The sequence below is a fragment of the Leptodactylus fuscus genome, chromosome 1, assembly GCF_031893055.1.
Source record: "Leptodactylus fuscus isolate aLepFus1 chromosome 1, aLepFus1.hap2, whole genome shotgun sequence".
In the NCBI taxonomy this organism is placed as follows: Eukaryota; Metazoa; Chordata; class Amphibia; order Anura; family Leptodactylidae; genus Leptodactylus; species Leptodactylus fuscus.
In genome coordinates, this window is record NC_134265.1 from 65,121,928 (window position 1) to 65,137,446 (window position 15,519).

Here is a 15,519-nt window from a genome sequence, read left to right on the forward strand (position 1 = left end):
GCAGTGGGGCCCAGGACCCTAAGGGGGCCCATAAGCAGTGGCATCAGTATTGAGATTGCAGCTTCCATATGACCCATAAGCCAAGGAGACCCACAGATTACTCTAACCACACTAAGGTGGATTAAACTCCTTAGCTCCTGTAACCTTCACGATCAAGAATTCACTGAAGGGATGAGGTAGGAGGCCCCGGACAAAAGATTGCACCAGGACCCACAAGACATTAGTTACGCCTCTGGGTACATGTGGGGTACTCCATGAGGATTATGCACAGTGGAGATGATGAGAGGGGAGGGGTGGCAATACAGAAAAGGGACACAGGAAAAAGGAATTCCTCAGGGGTAGGCACAGGAAGAGGGGAGGAGATTAGGTGTGCAGGAAATAGACTGGAATTGTTAAAAGGGGTTTCCATGACTAAAAAAATGCTGATGACCTTTCCTTAGGATAGAGCATTAATATTAGATCAGCAAGATCTGACAATTATAATTTCTATAACCTGGACTCAAGATAGCAGCAAAAAAACAAAGTATCAAAGTACTGGAATAGTATAACGGACATTTTTCAATACAGAGTCATGGGATTTTTCTCTGTTATAGATTTGCCCACCAAGAGATTTATTTGTAAGAAAAAAAATATCAAACCTCCAGCAACACTTCGGATGCCAGTTCCAACCTATTGAAGACACATAGAATTAACTTTAAAAAGCAGAGAAGACGGGAACTATGGGAACTACCCTCTCTGTATTGCGCATGCGCTGCTTTTTCTTACCTGGCACAAAGAGGTAGACCAAGCTTGTCTGAAGATCAGATCTAATTTTGGTGAGACACAACAACACATTCCAAAGGTGGTGAGTGATAGATATGTACTTTTGGAGACACCGGATAACATACAAAGTTATTCTCCTTTTGAAAGGACATTGGTGAGATGTAGAATCTGAGAGTGAATATCATCTTTAATATTAGTGTTACCATTATTGTTGTCACAACTATTTCCAGTAACCACTGTTGATATTTATTATTGTATTATTACCATTGTTTTGTATATTATTGTTTTATGAAATCCCGAATTGTGGACATTAAAGGATGGTTTTGTTTTTATGCTGCTATCTTGAATCCAGGAAATTGACGTTATAATTTGGTTTATTGTATGTCCATTGGGGATTGAATTATCCTATTGATTCCCTCTACGGCAAGCACGATAGAGGTTAGTCTTTTTATCATTCCTATACAAGTAATTTGTCATCCTTAGATTTACAGTTAGGCAAAAGCCTTTAGGGCTCGTTCACACGGGGCAAGAGGGGGCGGAGTCTGATGCCGAATCCACCTCAGAATCCGCCCCCTCACAATAGAGGTCTATGTAGACAGCTAGATTCCTTTTTTCCGTAAGCAGTATGTTCCTGCTCACAGAAAAAAGAAACGAGCTGTCCTTTCTTCAGGTGGATTCCGCGGCTGAGTCAGCCCTGGCGTCCTCCTCGCAACAGCACCCTCTGGACTAGGCCCATTCATTTGAGCCTACTCTGGAGGGGGAAGCCACGACTGTCGGAAGCCGCGACACTCGTGGCAGGTGCATTTTGGTCCAATTCTGATGCGGCTTTCCGAATCACAATCAGGACCAACATACGCGGTCCTGTGTCCCGTGTGAACGAGGCCTTAAGCTCAGCTATTCTTATTGTTTTTTTTTCCAGGGAAATAAAAATAAATAGCAAAAGATGGAGATCCAAAATTAAATTAAAAAATTGATACTTATCTCTCACCAATCACTTCGACTCTGGTTCCAATGCTGCTTGTGTCCCTGCTGGTCTTTACTTTTTGGTGTTTCAATGTACAGGAAATGCCTGTTGAGCTAATCGCTGGACATGGTAGTGATTTACCTGAACCCGTAATTGGCTGATCAGCAACTCCTGCCACGTGACAAGAGATCGCCATGTCACCCTGCAACTCCTTTACTAATGTTTGTACATGCAGTCACACTGTGACTCAGAGGGTGCTGTGGCTGCAAAGGATTGAACACTGATGGATATTTTTATGACATTTTCAGTACCCGGGTCACGATTAGTGAAGGAGTCACAGGCCAAAACCGTGATTTGGGCAAAATTTGCTCTGTTGCCCTTGCCTAATGTTGGGGCCACATACAGTATCTGGGAAACTCAGGCATTTCCCTAAAAGCTGCCGCAGCACATACCACCCAAAATTGCTTGTTGGTTATTTTTTTTGTTGATCTGGTATGAAATTCTAGATCTTTGTTAACTGCCTGGCAATCGCATATTCACGATTGTGCACATCTTAGGAGGTAGCTTTTACTGTTAACATAAAAGAGAGCAGGCAACGTGTGCTTTAATTATAATAATGTGCAGATGGCATACAAACACTTTTTTGCACTGAAATGTCAACTTTAAATTATCTTCTTGGCCTGGTCGATGTAAGGCGAGAAGTTATTGGTAAGATCAAATCAAGAACAGATTGTTCCTCCTCTATACGCAGAACGGGCCAAGCATCCTCTTAATAGGATTACTCAGTTAAATAAAAATATTCCTTTACCATAAGACCCCCGCCCTCTAAATGGTCATTAGCTCTCGGATTCTGTGCCTCTTATTCATATCTAGTTACACAGTTTTAAGCTGGGTGGGTCAGGGCAGCAAATCTGTTCAGTCCTTGAGAAAGGTCAAGTCTATTCTAGCAAGGAAGTCTAACTTGGAAAAAAAGTGTTGGATCTGGTAGAGGCTATAGCTGGCTTTATATATTGTATATATGGAATAAAAGTAATCTGAACTAAGGGGTTGACTGCAGCTCTAATATACATGGACAGCAGAGAATAAAGAGAAGAGGGATCAGTCATGATGGATTTTAAAATACCCAATCCTCTGTTGCAATGAGAGATACAGTCCTATGAAAAAGTTTGGGCACCCCTATTAATCTTAATCATTTTTAGTTCTAAATATTTTGGTATTTGCAACAGCCATTTCAGTTTGATATATCTAATAACTGATGGATACAGTAATATTTCAGGATTGAAATGAGGTTTATTGTACTAACAGAAAATGCGCAATATGCATTAAACCAAAATTTGACCGGTGCAAAAGTATGGGCACCTCAACAGAAAAGTGACATTAATATTTAGTAGATCCTCCTTTTGCAAAGATAACAGCCTCTAGTCGCTTCCTGTAGCTTTTAATCAGTTCCTGGATCCTGGATAAAGGTATTTTGGACAAACAATTCAAGTTCAGTTAAGTTAGATGGTCGCCGAGCATGGACAGCCCGCTTCAAATCATCCCACAGATGTTCAATGATATTCAGGTCTGGGGACTGGGATGGCCATTCCAGAACATTGTAATTGTTCCTCTGCATGAATGCCTGAGGATTTGGAGCGGTGTTTTGGATCATTGTCTTGCTGAAATATCCATCCCCGGCGTAACTTCAACTTCGTCACTGATTCTTGAACATTATTCTCAAGAATCTGCTGATACTGAGTGGAATCCATGCGACCCTCAACTTTAACAAGATTCCCGATGCCGGCATTGGCCACACAGCCCCAAAGCATGATGGAACCTCCACCAAATTTTACAGTGGGTAGCATGTGTTTTTCTTGGAATGCTGTTTCTTTTTGGACGCCATGCATAACGCCTTTTTTTATAACCAAACAACTCAATTTTTGTTTCCAAAATGAAGCTGCCTTGTCCAAATGTGCTTTTTCATACCTCAGGCAACTCTATTTGTGGCGTACGTGCAGAAACGGCTTCTTTCTCATCACTCTCCCATACAGCTTCTATTTGTGCAAAGTGCGCTGTATAGTTACCGATGCACAGTGACACCATCTGCAGCAAGATGATGCTGCAGCTCTTTGGAGGTGGTCTGTGGATTGTCCTTGACTGTTCTCACCATTCTTCTTCTCTGCCTTTCTGATATTTTTCTCGGCCTGCCACTTCTGGGCTTAACAAGAACTGTCCCTGTGGTCTTCCATTTCCTTACTATGTTCCTCACAGTGGAAACTGACAGGTTAAATCTCTGAGACAACGTTTTGTATCCTTCCCCTGAACAACTATGTTGAACAATCTTTGTTTTCAGATCATTTGAGAGCGGGCTGTCCATGTTCGGCGACCATCAAACTTAACTGAACTTGAATTGTTTTGTAGAAAGAAATGGTCCAAAATACCTTCATCCAGGATCCAGGAACTGATTAAAAGCTACAGGAAGCGACTAGAGGCTGTTATCTTTGCAAAAGGAGGATGTACTAAATATTAATGTCACTTTTCTGTTGAGGTGCCCATATTTTTGCACCGGTCAAATTTTGGTTTAATGCATATTGCGCATTTTCTGTTAGTACAATAAAACTCATTTCAATCCTGAAATATTACTGTGTCCATCAGTTATTAGATATATCAAACTGAAATGGCTGTTGCAAACACCAAAATATTTAGAACTAAAAATGATTAAGATTAATAGGGGTGCCCAAACTTTTTCATAGGACTGTAGATGATCTGCCAGAGGCTAATTTCCATTTCCTTCTAAAAGAAAACATGTGTTAAGCCAAAAATTCTTAAAGGGAATCTATCAAGCCCAAAATGCCTCCCAAATCAATAATAGTGCTGTATAGGGACAGGTTAAGGAGAGGAAAGGTAGGGGAGGGGGCAAATCCGATTTGGGAATCCCAAGATGCTCGATAAGGACACTTCTGAGTTTAGGACTGAATTGACGGGTCTCCTGCGAAAACTCTATTCAGGTACCAAATACGTCTCAGAATTTTTGTCTCTACTCTATTCTCTTTCATTACACCTGCCTCCACCCAATCCATTTTAAACAAGTATGTCAGTTTTTGTAGAAACAGTCGCCATGAAGGCAGATGTGCGGTGATCCACTGTTGTAGACTTGATTTGGGGGGTGCTGCTGATACCAGATGTAGTAATTTCCAAGACCCCAATCACATCTCTGAATTCTGTGGTCGATCCACCCAAATAGGTGTCCTCTTAAACAGGACAAAGTTAGTTAAGTGTGTTTTTGTGAAGGACTCAGACTCAATCTAGAAGCCCCTGACCACAAGTCGAAAGACAATGAAACACATCAGGTCTGGGTGCGCAACATATAAAGAAAGCGTCTGATGAGAGAACTTGTAGGGACATTTAATAGGAGCGGAAACATATACAGCTAGACTTCTTTATTAACTTGTTATAGGTGAATATGTGACAGATTTATAACTGCACCTTCCATTCTCTTATAATATATTCTCTTCCGGCTTCTTCTCTTCAAATCCCGCGCCTGCGTAGTAGCGCTTCCCTCCGAAGCGCTACTGCGCAGGCTCACTCGCGAACTGCCATTAAGTAAAATGGCGAGTGAGCCTGCGCAGTAGCGCTTCGGAGGGAAGCACTACTACGCAGGCGTGGGATTTGAAGAGAAGCCGGAAGACACGGAACCAGAGGGCGTTACTCCAAGAAGACAGAAGAGGCAGGCGTGCCCGAAGCTGACGTCGCATTGTTTATCCCCGCCCATGGTGCACGTTCAGGTAAGTTTTGCATATATGTTTTTATCCTTTTATTTAAAAACGGGACCGGGGGTTAATATAACATTTACGGTGCCTGAATAGCCTTTTTAAAGGCTATTCACGCATATGTGGGGCTCTATTAGCATGATTTTGCTGATAGAGCCCCTTTAAAGAGATTGTACCAGGATAGGGGACAAGTGTCAGATGGATCACTGGTAATCTGACCACCTCGATCCCCAGGATTAGAAAAATGGAGACCCAAAGGTTCCCCTGAAGCCTCCCTGTAAATGAAGCATTCATGCACTTGTTTGACTATCCACTGACAGCACCACAGAAGTGAATGGAGTGTCGGTCATGCAAGTGCATTGGCTTTAGGGGGAATTTTGGAATCCTGTTCTTGTGATCCATGGTGCCCCAGTGATCGCTCCTCAACAATCCTCTATCATGTGGATAGCAGGTAATGGCACCATATCTTTAAGGGATTTTCTTTCCATAGACATATATGACATATCTACTTATCAGGTCAAAACTGCCAAGTAAGGTGGCTGTTTATGCAAAACTGAATGAACATTGAGATGACCACACATTTCAAATTAAGCTAAAGGTTTGGCCCGTTTGTAGGTTTTGGTCTGTCTTGTTACTATGTAACGCACTAGATAAATTACGCTTCTTTATACTTCTAGGTATTCACTGGCTCTATGTATGACTGTAAAGGGGACGACTGGTTGAACTCTGCATTAAAATGACTTGATTTTCTCTTTATACACTACCCAGACGTTACATGCTCACATCCATGCCACGATAATTTGTTGCCTGTGTAAATAATTTAGATAAAACAAAGAAGGTTTGCCGTGCAGATAAAACTGAAGATGTTAATTAACTAGGTATTAAAATAACAAATGGCACCGAGGGCTTTGAAGGTCATGTAACACTAATGAGAAAAACTATTTGGATATCACAATCTACTAAAGAAGAAACTTTGCACAGACAAAGCTGTCAGCGTACATTTTGCAGCACATCCTCCCACCTGTCATGCTAAGTATTCCTTAATCTGACTAATTTCTATTAAAATGTGTATATAGTATAAATAGAGAAATATTGGAATAGGGCACCTGTAATACCAGGGGTGACAAGTTCTACTCACACCATCAAGCAATGGAACGTTACCATTGGGGAAAAATGATTGCGTTTGATCAGTCTGGTAAACATTTTAGGGGTTTTTCCACAATAAAAAATAACACCCAAACACAGGAAAGGTGATCACTGTGGAGTATCACTACGAGACCTCCATTTATCGCACATACGGGACTGCCAAGTCTCCTGTTTGAAATGAATGATGGTCATATATTCTTGTTGCCACCCTACTCAATCTCTAAGGGACCAATGGAGATGTACAGTGCTCCAGGGAGCTGACAGCTGCCCCAATGAACCAAATGTCTCTTTGGCATAAGATTCAAAGTTGTTGCTATTTTTTTTACCATGGAGCAAAACGGTGGCTCAGTGGTTAGCACTGTAGCCTTGTAGCGCTGGTATCCTGGGTTCGAATCCCGCCAGGAACAACATCTGCAAGGAGTTTGTATGTTCTCCCTGTGTTTGTGTGGATTTCCTCCCATTCTACAAAGACATACTGATGGGGAAAAAAATTTACATTGTGATCCCTAAATAGGGCTCACAATCTACATAAAAAAGTTGTTTTTCTCTAAATCTACAAGTGTGGCTTACATAAGAAAGGTTGCTTATCACTGTAATGTGCTTGGTAACAGTTCATTATGCTTAGAGAAGTCATAGACTAACTTTAAATTCATTGTAGCAATGTAGAGTTACACCCTTTACAGCCCTAAGAGTAAAACTTTTTTAACACTTGTCTTTGTGTTGCAATTTACAATAAATACGAATATGACATACTGGTCAGAAGACGTGTTCTCACTACTGAAAAGGGGTTTCCCAATGATTAAAAAATATATTTATCAGGGCCATGAATGTAGTCTTAACAACAAAGGATACTTACCCTCATTGATCCCCATGCTGGGCTTGCATGGATGTTACCACTAGGTTATACTTTAAGGAGTCTTGAAACACACACAATAAATGCCTGCTCGGTCAAGTACAGGCTGAGGTGGGTGACTGCTGTAGCAAATTAATAAGTGAGGGGCATTTGTAGGCATCTCCTGTGTGTTTAGAGACACCCAAAAATGTGTTGGGCACAGGACCGCATTGGAGCTGGACAGGTATGGGAATCTGTAAAGGTGTCTATCGATTTTTAATGTTAGGACCAATATAAAGAGCCCTGTTATTACATATGTAACTATCCAGAAAAAAAAGAAACAATAAAACAGATAATCTGGGACACAACATTTTTTTTGTAATTAAGATCGTATATTTGCATGTCAACTAGATACCCAATTTTTTCACATTTCACTCTCCCATCTAATGAGAATGCCAGCACAGCTGGATAAAACAATTAAATGTCCTAATGACTTCTAATAGTGCTACGAATTAATTCTGCTCGCCGCACATTACTCACATAAAACAGGATAACCAGTCAGGTTATGGAGTGGTGCAATAAAGGGACCAAATAAGCTCCCTGATGGAAGACAGTGACGTATAGTATACTCTTCTTAAAGCAAAAGCTAGATCTATCCCACACCTCCAAACAAGGTAGATTCTCCTTTTAGGACAGTGTGCACAGTCATGTAGAGAATATTATCCCTTTTGCACTGGTGACCACCTATGTATCCATAACTGCAGTGTCATAGTAGGAATATAGTGATCAAGTGCTGAACTACTGTATTTCATTAGACTTGTAAGCAATGGTGTCAGCCTTGTTAATCCTTTTCAGAGCAAGATATTGAAACTACAGGATGAATTTTAGGTTATAAAGACATTTCCAAAAATGTCCCCAGTTATCTGTAAGGCTTGGCTTTTGGCTTGGCAGAATTGAAGAGTTCACCGCCAGCAATTCTATGTCTTGACCTCCCTGCTGGCTTTGGGACAAGTAATCAATTAGTCCTTACAACTTGGAAGATGTCCATATGCAGTCAACAGTGTTATAGAGACGCCTTCATGTGCAGCTAAGCTGTAAAGCTACATGTGCTGCATATATTTGGGACTATATGGACTGCTTTGGGTAATTTCTAAGAACTTACGTTTGACACATATGTTGTTTTAGTCTTAATATTTCTCAGCCATGCTGCCAACACATGGATTGACCCCCAATGGTTCACATTTGACCACTGGATCATAGTTATATTGTTGCCTTATCACGTTATCTGGGTAATTCTAACAACGGCTTATGTTCTTATGCAGCTTACTAAATAATAATGTACCCTTCTGCCATCAACATCATTCTTTACCTTCACAGTATATATAGCATGCCATCTGCAAGCTACAAGTTACTAATAAAACATAACACATTTATAGTATATTTCTAAAAACATTGTATATCAAGAAAAACATCTCTGAAATCTTATCAGCTGCTATAAGAGAATGTTACAAATCACAAAGGTTCTGTGTAGTGTTCTATATTGTGCTCTGTGTATTCTGTATAGTGTTCCATACAGTGTATTGTGTATTACACAAAGTATTCAGATTTACATGTTATTTTTAACATAATTGTCAGTAAATCATTTACCTGGGCCTTAATCAGATCCCATCAGTAAAACCACTCCTGCTTTGCATTTCCTTGACTTTCCACACCACTGCCCTAACTATAACCCCCCCCCCCCCGTTTACTATATTGGCATTAGGCTACAAATTCTATAACTCCTATATGGACTATTTCACCAAAGGGAATAGACTAATAATAGAGCTAAAACATAACGTTTAATAAATATGCATTAATAACAATAGCATCTATAAAAGGCCTCCTATATGGAGGCATATACAATAATGTCCTGTCTATACCTATATAAGGATGCACACAGGTATATTTTCATGCAGCAGCCATATATACTGTAAGACATGTATGAAACAGAGGATGTACTTACTTGAGCAAGTCAGCAAAGTTCTAGCGATGAGACAATCAGGATGCAGCAGCGTTTCGAGCAGCAAGTTCCAATTACAGCATGGTTGGGATAAGAGCAGTTTGAGCTGACCCTGGACTGCCATTTCTCCTGCTGATGGAGTTCTTTCAAAACGTAAGATAAAGAGAGAATAATGTAGTTAATTTATCTATGAAATGAATAGCCTTAAAGTGCAGATGTAATGCTAACTCATTTAAATGTCAATTCCTCCCAGATTACTCAGAAAATGCTTTCATGCTTGCTTACTTTAAAACTGCTCAGGGAAGGAATTACATTTAATCTCAAGTAGCTAAGAGCAAATTAACATTTGGTACGCTGCCAGATATGTTACTGACACAAAGTAACTTCACTTATCCTTTGTGTAGAGCCATGTATGTTCTTGTTGTAGAAGGTAAAAATTGGAACTTTTTGTGCATGAATAAATCTGCCTACGCTAAGCTCTACCTCAGTGTCACAATACCCAGGAGGTGCGCTCAAATTAATTCCGTTTACCCAGAGTCGTTCTGACAAGGGGCTAATCTAAAAAATAACATTCCGTGAATTATCGCTACACATTGCCAAAATGATACTACAATAAAAAGCAACAGTGTCTGTTAGGTAGCCTTGTATAGTGTGTCGGCAGACGGGCTGACATAGGAATTTAGCTACGGTAGGTGTTCAATCTTAAAAAAAATAAAATTAAAACAAACAGTCTTTGTTACGTTTACAGGTAATGCTAAAATACTTATCTATATATTATTATTGCATTTCCACTTTTACTTGCTGTGCTGGGTGCAAGTGTTAGCTGCAGAGTGACACTCCAGTTACCCATCATAGTCATGTGACTGCAGAGTTGTGTCAGAGTGAACATCCTATCCTACTAATATTAGAAATGTGAAAGTTTGGATGTTTGTTACTCAATCACACAAAAACGGCTGAACAGATTTGGATGACATTTGGCATATAGATAGTTTGTAACCTGGATTAACACATAGGATACTTTTTATCCTAATAAATGACACGGCTTCACGACTGTTATGAATTTATGTTAATATACTCCATTAAACTGCTAGGACAATATAGCTAATTGCAGTTTGCTGATAAAGCCTGCTTTGTTATCTATGTGAATACACAGATAACACCGAGTCCATTTTGTACAAGCATTTGCATATTATCTGATCTGCATGAGTGCTCTGTGTCCTGTTCAGTCAGAGGGAGGAGGGGGGAGACAATTTAGGTAGCGTACTGAGACACTGAGATGGGAAAACCTCTTTAATCCAAATTGGCATTTTCCCAATTTTAAACATGCCGGGAAAAAGAAAATCTAGTTTGCTGCAAAATTCTGAAAAAACGAGAGCTATGAACATAGCCAGAAGTCAATAGACTTCTCTTCAAGCAGAGCTGAGGAGGATTGAGCAAACTAGGCATCAAGCGGCTCTTAGAGCAGCCAAAATGCCAGAGCAGGCAGATCATCAACACCAACTACACACTGATTATATGTCGTCCCAGTGAACTGCCGAGACGCCGGAACAATTACAGGCACTGAGCAAGGAACAAGTTTAGCGGCAGGCCAACTTGAGAGGCAGCAATTTGCTGAATATAGGCGGATCATCGATGCCAACAACACACAATGAAGTCGCGGGTAGAAGCTAGTGAGGATTAAAAGTACAGAAGGCAGAGGAAGCAGAACTGCTACCAATAGGGATACATGAATAGTATAAGATGTGAAGATAAAGGAATCCAGCTCCACTCCAATTCCATAAAATGTAACTTTTATTGCATCAACTTAAAAAGATCCATAGAGGATGCAAACAGTGATTGATGTCACAGTAGGTCCATAACGATAAAAGGAAAGAGCTGACGCGTTTCGAGGTAGAAAAATGGACCTCTTAGTCGTAGCCTGATTCCCTTGCTTATGACAACCATATATATAAAGGGTCTAATTGCAAACACCTGATGCACTAGCCAATTGCGACCATGTGTGAATGCAGCCAAACCCACAACAAAAATCAACAACAACTAACACATGACAACTATACAATGATAAAAGAAAAAAGGAAATAAAAACATGCAAATTTGATGGACATGTATGCGAACCATATAGTTATAAGTAAACATTTGAAAATTGTTCACATAAAACATTATACTGTAAAGTTCAACACATATATAAACACATGCAGGACTAGAGACCCAGGAAATAATGTGTATCCAAGTCCTCCTAAATACACTTTTGTACAATTAAACCAAATGCCCATGTGAATGTAAATATGAATAACGTATAAACATAGATGTCACACATTGCTCTAAAGAATACATGGCAACTTGAGAGTACAAAGAAACCAAGACATGGGTAATAACCCGTTAATATCTAATGGGAAAACAAAATAAACCATGTATATACAGAAAAGAGGGTAAGATCGCATAAAAAGTTTTTACCGGACACAATCTAAATATAAAGAATACATGCGATTGTTGCACCCACCTAAAAGACACCAACCCGAAAGATAACACTCACGACGGCACGGATCAAAATACCGTGGAGAAAATACCTATTTTCAACCCGGTGGAGGAATATATAATTACCTTTTGTGGAATTACAAGTAAGTGGGCTGTTCAATCTCCTTCCCCTTTCCCCCTTTTGCAATTATACATGAATAGTACATTTTTTAATGTACAGAATGCAGCAGCACTCCAAAAATAATGACATCATAAAATGTATTCACCCATGACCAATGACGTTCAATGTATTCAACCATGTTCAGAAACCAACATTTCAGCTCCTCCATGGAGCTATTTCTAAGCCTGATATCTTATATGTAGTATTAGGATCAGCCAACTTTTTTTGCCGTTTAAATATCTGAAGTTTAACTAATGTTTCCTGAACCCATTCCCATCTCCAAAACCTCTACATACCTTTTGCCCTTAACAAAATTATATTTTAATTTATTACACTTTTGATGTATCTTGTTACTTTATATGCTTTAGCAGCAGCTGCCTGACACTAACATCTATATTATTAATATATATATATATATATATATATATATATATACAGTCCTATGAAAAAGTTTGGGCACCCCTATTAATCTTAATCATTTTTAGTTCTAAATATTTTGGTGTTTATAACAGCCATTTCAGTTTGATATATCTCATAACTGATGGACACAGTAATATTTCAGGATTGAAATGAGGTTTATTGTACTAACAGAAAATGTGCAATATGCATTAAACCAAAATTTGACCGGTGCAAAAGTATGGGCACCTCAACAGAAAAGTGACATTAATATTTAGTAGATCCTCCTTTTGCAAAGATAACAGCCTCTAGTCACTTCCTGTAGCTTTTAATCAGTTCCTGGATCCTGGATAAAGGTATTTTGGACAAAGAATTCAAGTTCAGTTAAGTTAGATGGTCGCCGAGCATGGACAGCCCGCTTCAAATCATCCCACAGATGTTCAATGATATTCAGGTCTGGGGACTGGGATGGCCATTCCAGAACATTGTAATTGTTCCTCTGCATGAATGCCTGAGGATTTGGAGCGGTGTTTTGGATCATTGTCTTGCTGAAATATCCATCCCCGGCGTAACTTCAACTTCGTCACTGATTCTTGAACATTATTCTCAAGAATCTGCTGATACTGAGTGGAATCCATGCGACTCTCAACTTTAACAAGATTCCCGATGCCGGCATTGGCCACACAGCCCCAAAGCATGATGGAACCTCCACCAAATTTTACAGTGGGTAGCATGTGTTTTTCTTGGAATGCTGTTTCTTTTTGGACGCCATGCATAACGCCTTTTTTTACAACCAAACAACTCAATTTTTGTTTCCAAAATGAAGCTGCCTTGTCCAAATGTGCTTTTTCATACCTCAGGCAACTCTATTTGTGGCGTACGTGCAGAAACGGCTTCTTTCTCATCACTCTCCCATACAGCTTCTATTTGTGCAAAGTGCGCTGTATAGTTGACCGATGCACAGTGACACCATCTGCAGCAAGATGATGCTGCAGCTCTTTGGAGGTGGTCTGTGGATTGTCCTTGACTGTTCTCACCATTCTTCTTCTCTGCCTTTCTGATATTTTTCTTGGCCTGCCACTTCTGGGCTTAACAAGAACTGTCCCTGTGGTCTTCCATTTCCTTACTATGTTCCTCACAGTGGAAACTGACACGTTAAATCTCTGAGACAACTTTTTGTATCCTTCCCCTGAACAACTATGTTGAACAATCTTTGTTTTCAGATCATTTGAGAGTTGTTTTGAGTAGCCCATGATGCCACTCTTCAGAGGAGATTCAAATAGGAGATCAACTTGCAATTGGCCACCTTAAATACCTTTTCTTATGATTGGATACATCTGGCTATGAAGTTCAAAGCTCACTGAGGTTACAAAACCAATTTTGTGCTTCAGTAAGTCAGTAAAAAGTAGTTAGGGGAATTCAAATCAATAAAATGATAAGGGTGCCCATACTTTTGCACTGGTCAAATTTTGGTTTAATGCATATTGCACATTTTCTGTTAGTACAATAAACCTCATTTCAATCCTGAAATATTACTGTGTCCATCAGTTATTAGATATATCAAACTGAAATGGCTGTTGCAAACACCAAAATATTTAGAACAAAAAATGATTAAGATTAATAGGGGTGCCCAAACTTTTTCATAGGACTGTATGTTATTACTTAGAAATTTCCAAGTTTTTTTCTTTCAAGTCTATCCAATTGTGAAGTACATAGAGATAAGAGTCTAATCTTTAAGATAATATTATCCTGTTCTGTGTTCATTACCCCATACAGTACATTGCAAAGAAGAGCCCAAGATGATAGTTTAGCATGAAACTACAGATAAGCATATATTGCTCTCCAGTGTCTAGATCAATTACAATGTAATTGACAAACCTACTAAAATAGACTATAGGTGCTATGACCTGAATACAGAGCCCTATGAATACTAACTGGTAATTTAAAGGAGTTTTCCAGGACTATACTTAGAGTAGGTCATCGATATTAGATTGGTGGGGGTCTGATACTCACCACACTTGGTGTGTTCAGATAAGTACTGCAACCTCTTTGCTACTTACCAAGTACAGTGCTGTATATTGTATAGTAGTTGTGCTTTGTATGGCAGCTTTTCTCCATTTCCTTCAATGGTACGGAGCTATAAACAGGTCATGTGACTGATGAACAAAACATCACATGGCCTGTGAAATGGAGTGCTGTTTTGAACAGCTGATGTGTTGGGGTCCTGAGTGTTGAACACCCACTGATCTGATATATCAGGTCATCAATATTTTAATCCTGGAAAACCCCGTTAGGCTAATGCACCCCATTGTAGAAACACAGCTTTTTTATGCAGATTTTGTTATGATTTTTTTAGTCAAACCCAAGAATGGATTGAGCAGAGGGGAGAAGTATAATAACTTCCTATATATTTTCCATTCCTGTTTTATCCATTCTTGACTTTGGCTCTAAAAACTGCAGCAAAATCTGTAACAAAAAAAGCTGCGTTTCCTCAACATGAAACCTTAGCCTTAAGATATTTGGTGTGATTTACCATAGCTGATACAAAGAGAAAGTGCGAGAACTGGCAAAAGCAACATATTATTTCCTACCAATAATAGATAGTATTCCATTGATGTTGATAAATGACTTTTTCCGGGCACTAATCTGATAATATTCCCCTAATATCCATATCATTATTTCTAAACCTTCTACTACCCAAGGAAGAAGCCCTGCTAAACAAAGTGGTCACTATAGCTTAGAAAAAGTAAGTAGGTTGGTGCTATACCGATCACAGGATGTTATAATACATATATCACATGAAACACATTAAAGGGAGTCTGTCAGCAGCAAATTGGTTATAATTACCTAATGACAGTATCTTGTAGAGGACACTACAGTTTCCAAATAAGTCTCTGTTATTTAACTTTGAAGCCCCATTTTCATGTAAATAGTCAATTTATTCATAAAACCTCAGATAACCCCTTTAACTGTCTATGGATGAAGACAGGGCTAGATTAAAGGGGTTGTCTAGTTTCAGACAAATACTGATAGACA

General features: G+C 39.4%; 1 protein-coding gene across 1 annotated transcript in view; it reads right to left on the reverse strand.

Annotated features, from left to right (window-relative positions):
- The window catches only part of KIAA0825 (KIAA0825 ortholog), a 286,762-nt gene that overhangs the window by 179,945 nt on the left and 91,298 nt on the right, over positions 1 to 15,519 (reverse strand). The window contains exon 13 of the mRNA XM_075271661.1: positions 9,456 to 9,595. Within this exon, the coding sequence (XP_075127762.1) occupies positions 9,456 to 9,595 (140 nt within the window). The remainder of the gene's footprint in view (positions 1 to 9,455; positions 9,596 to 15,519) is intronic.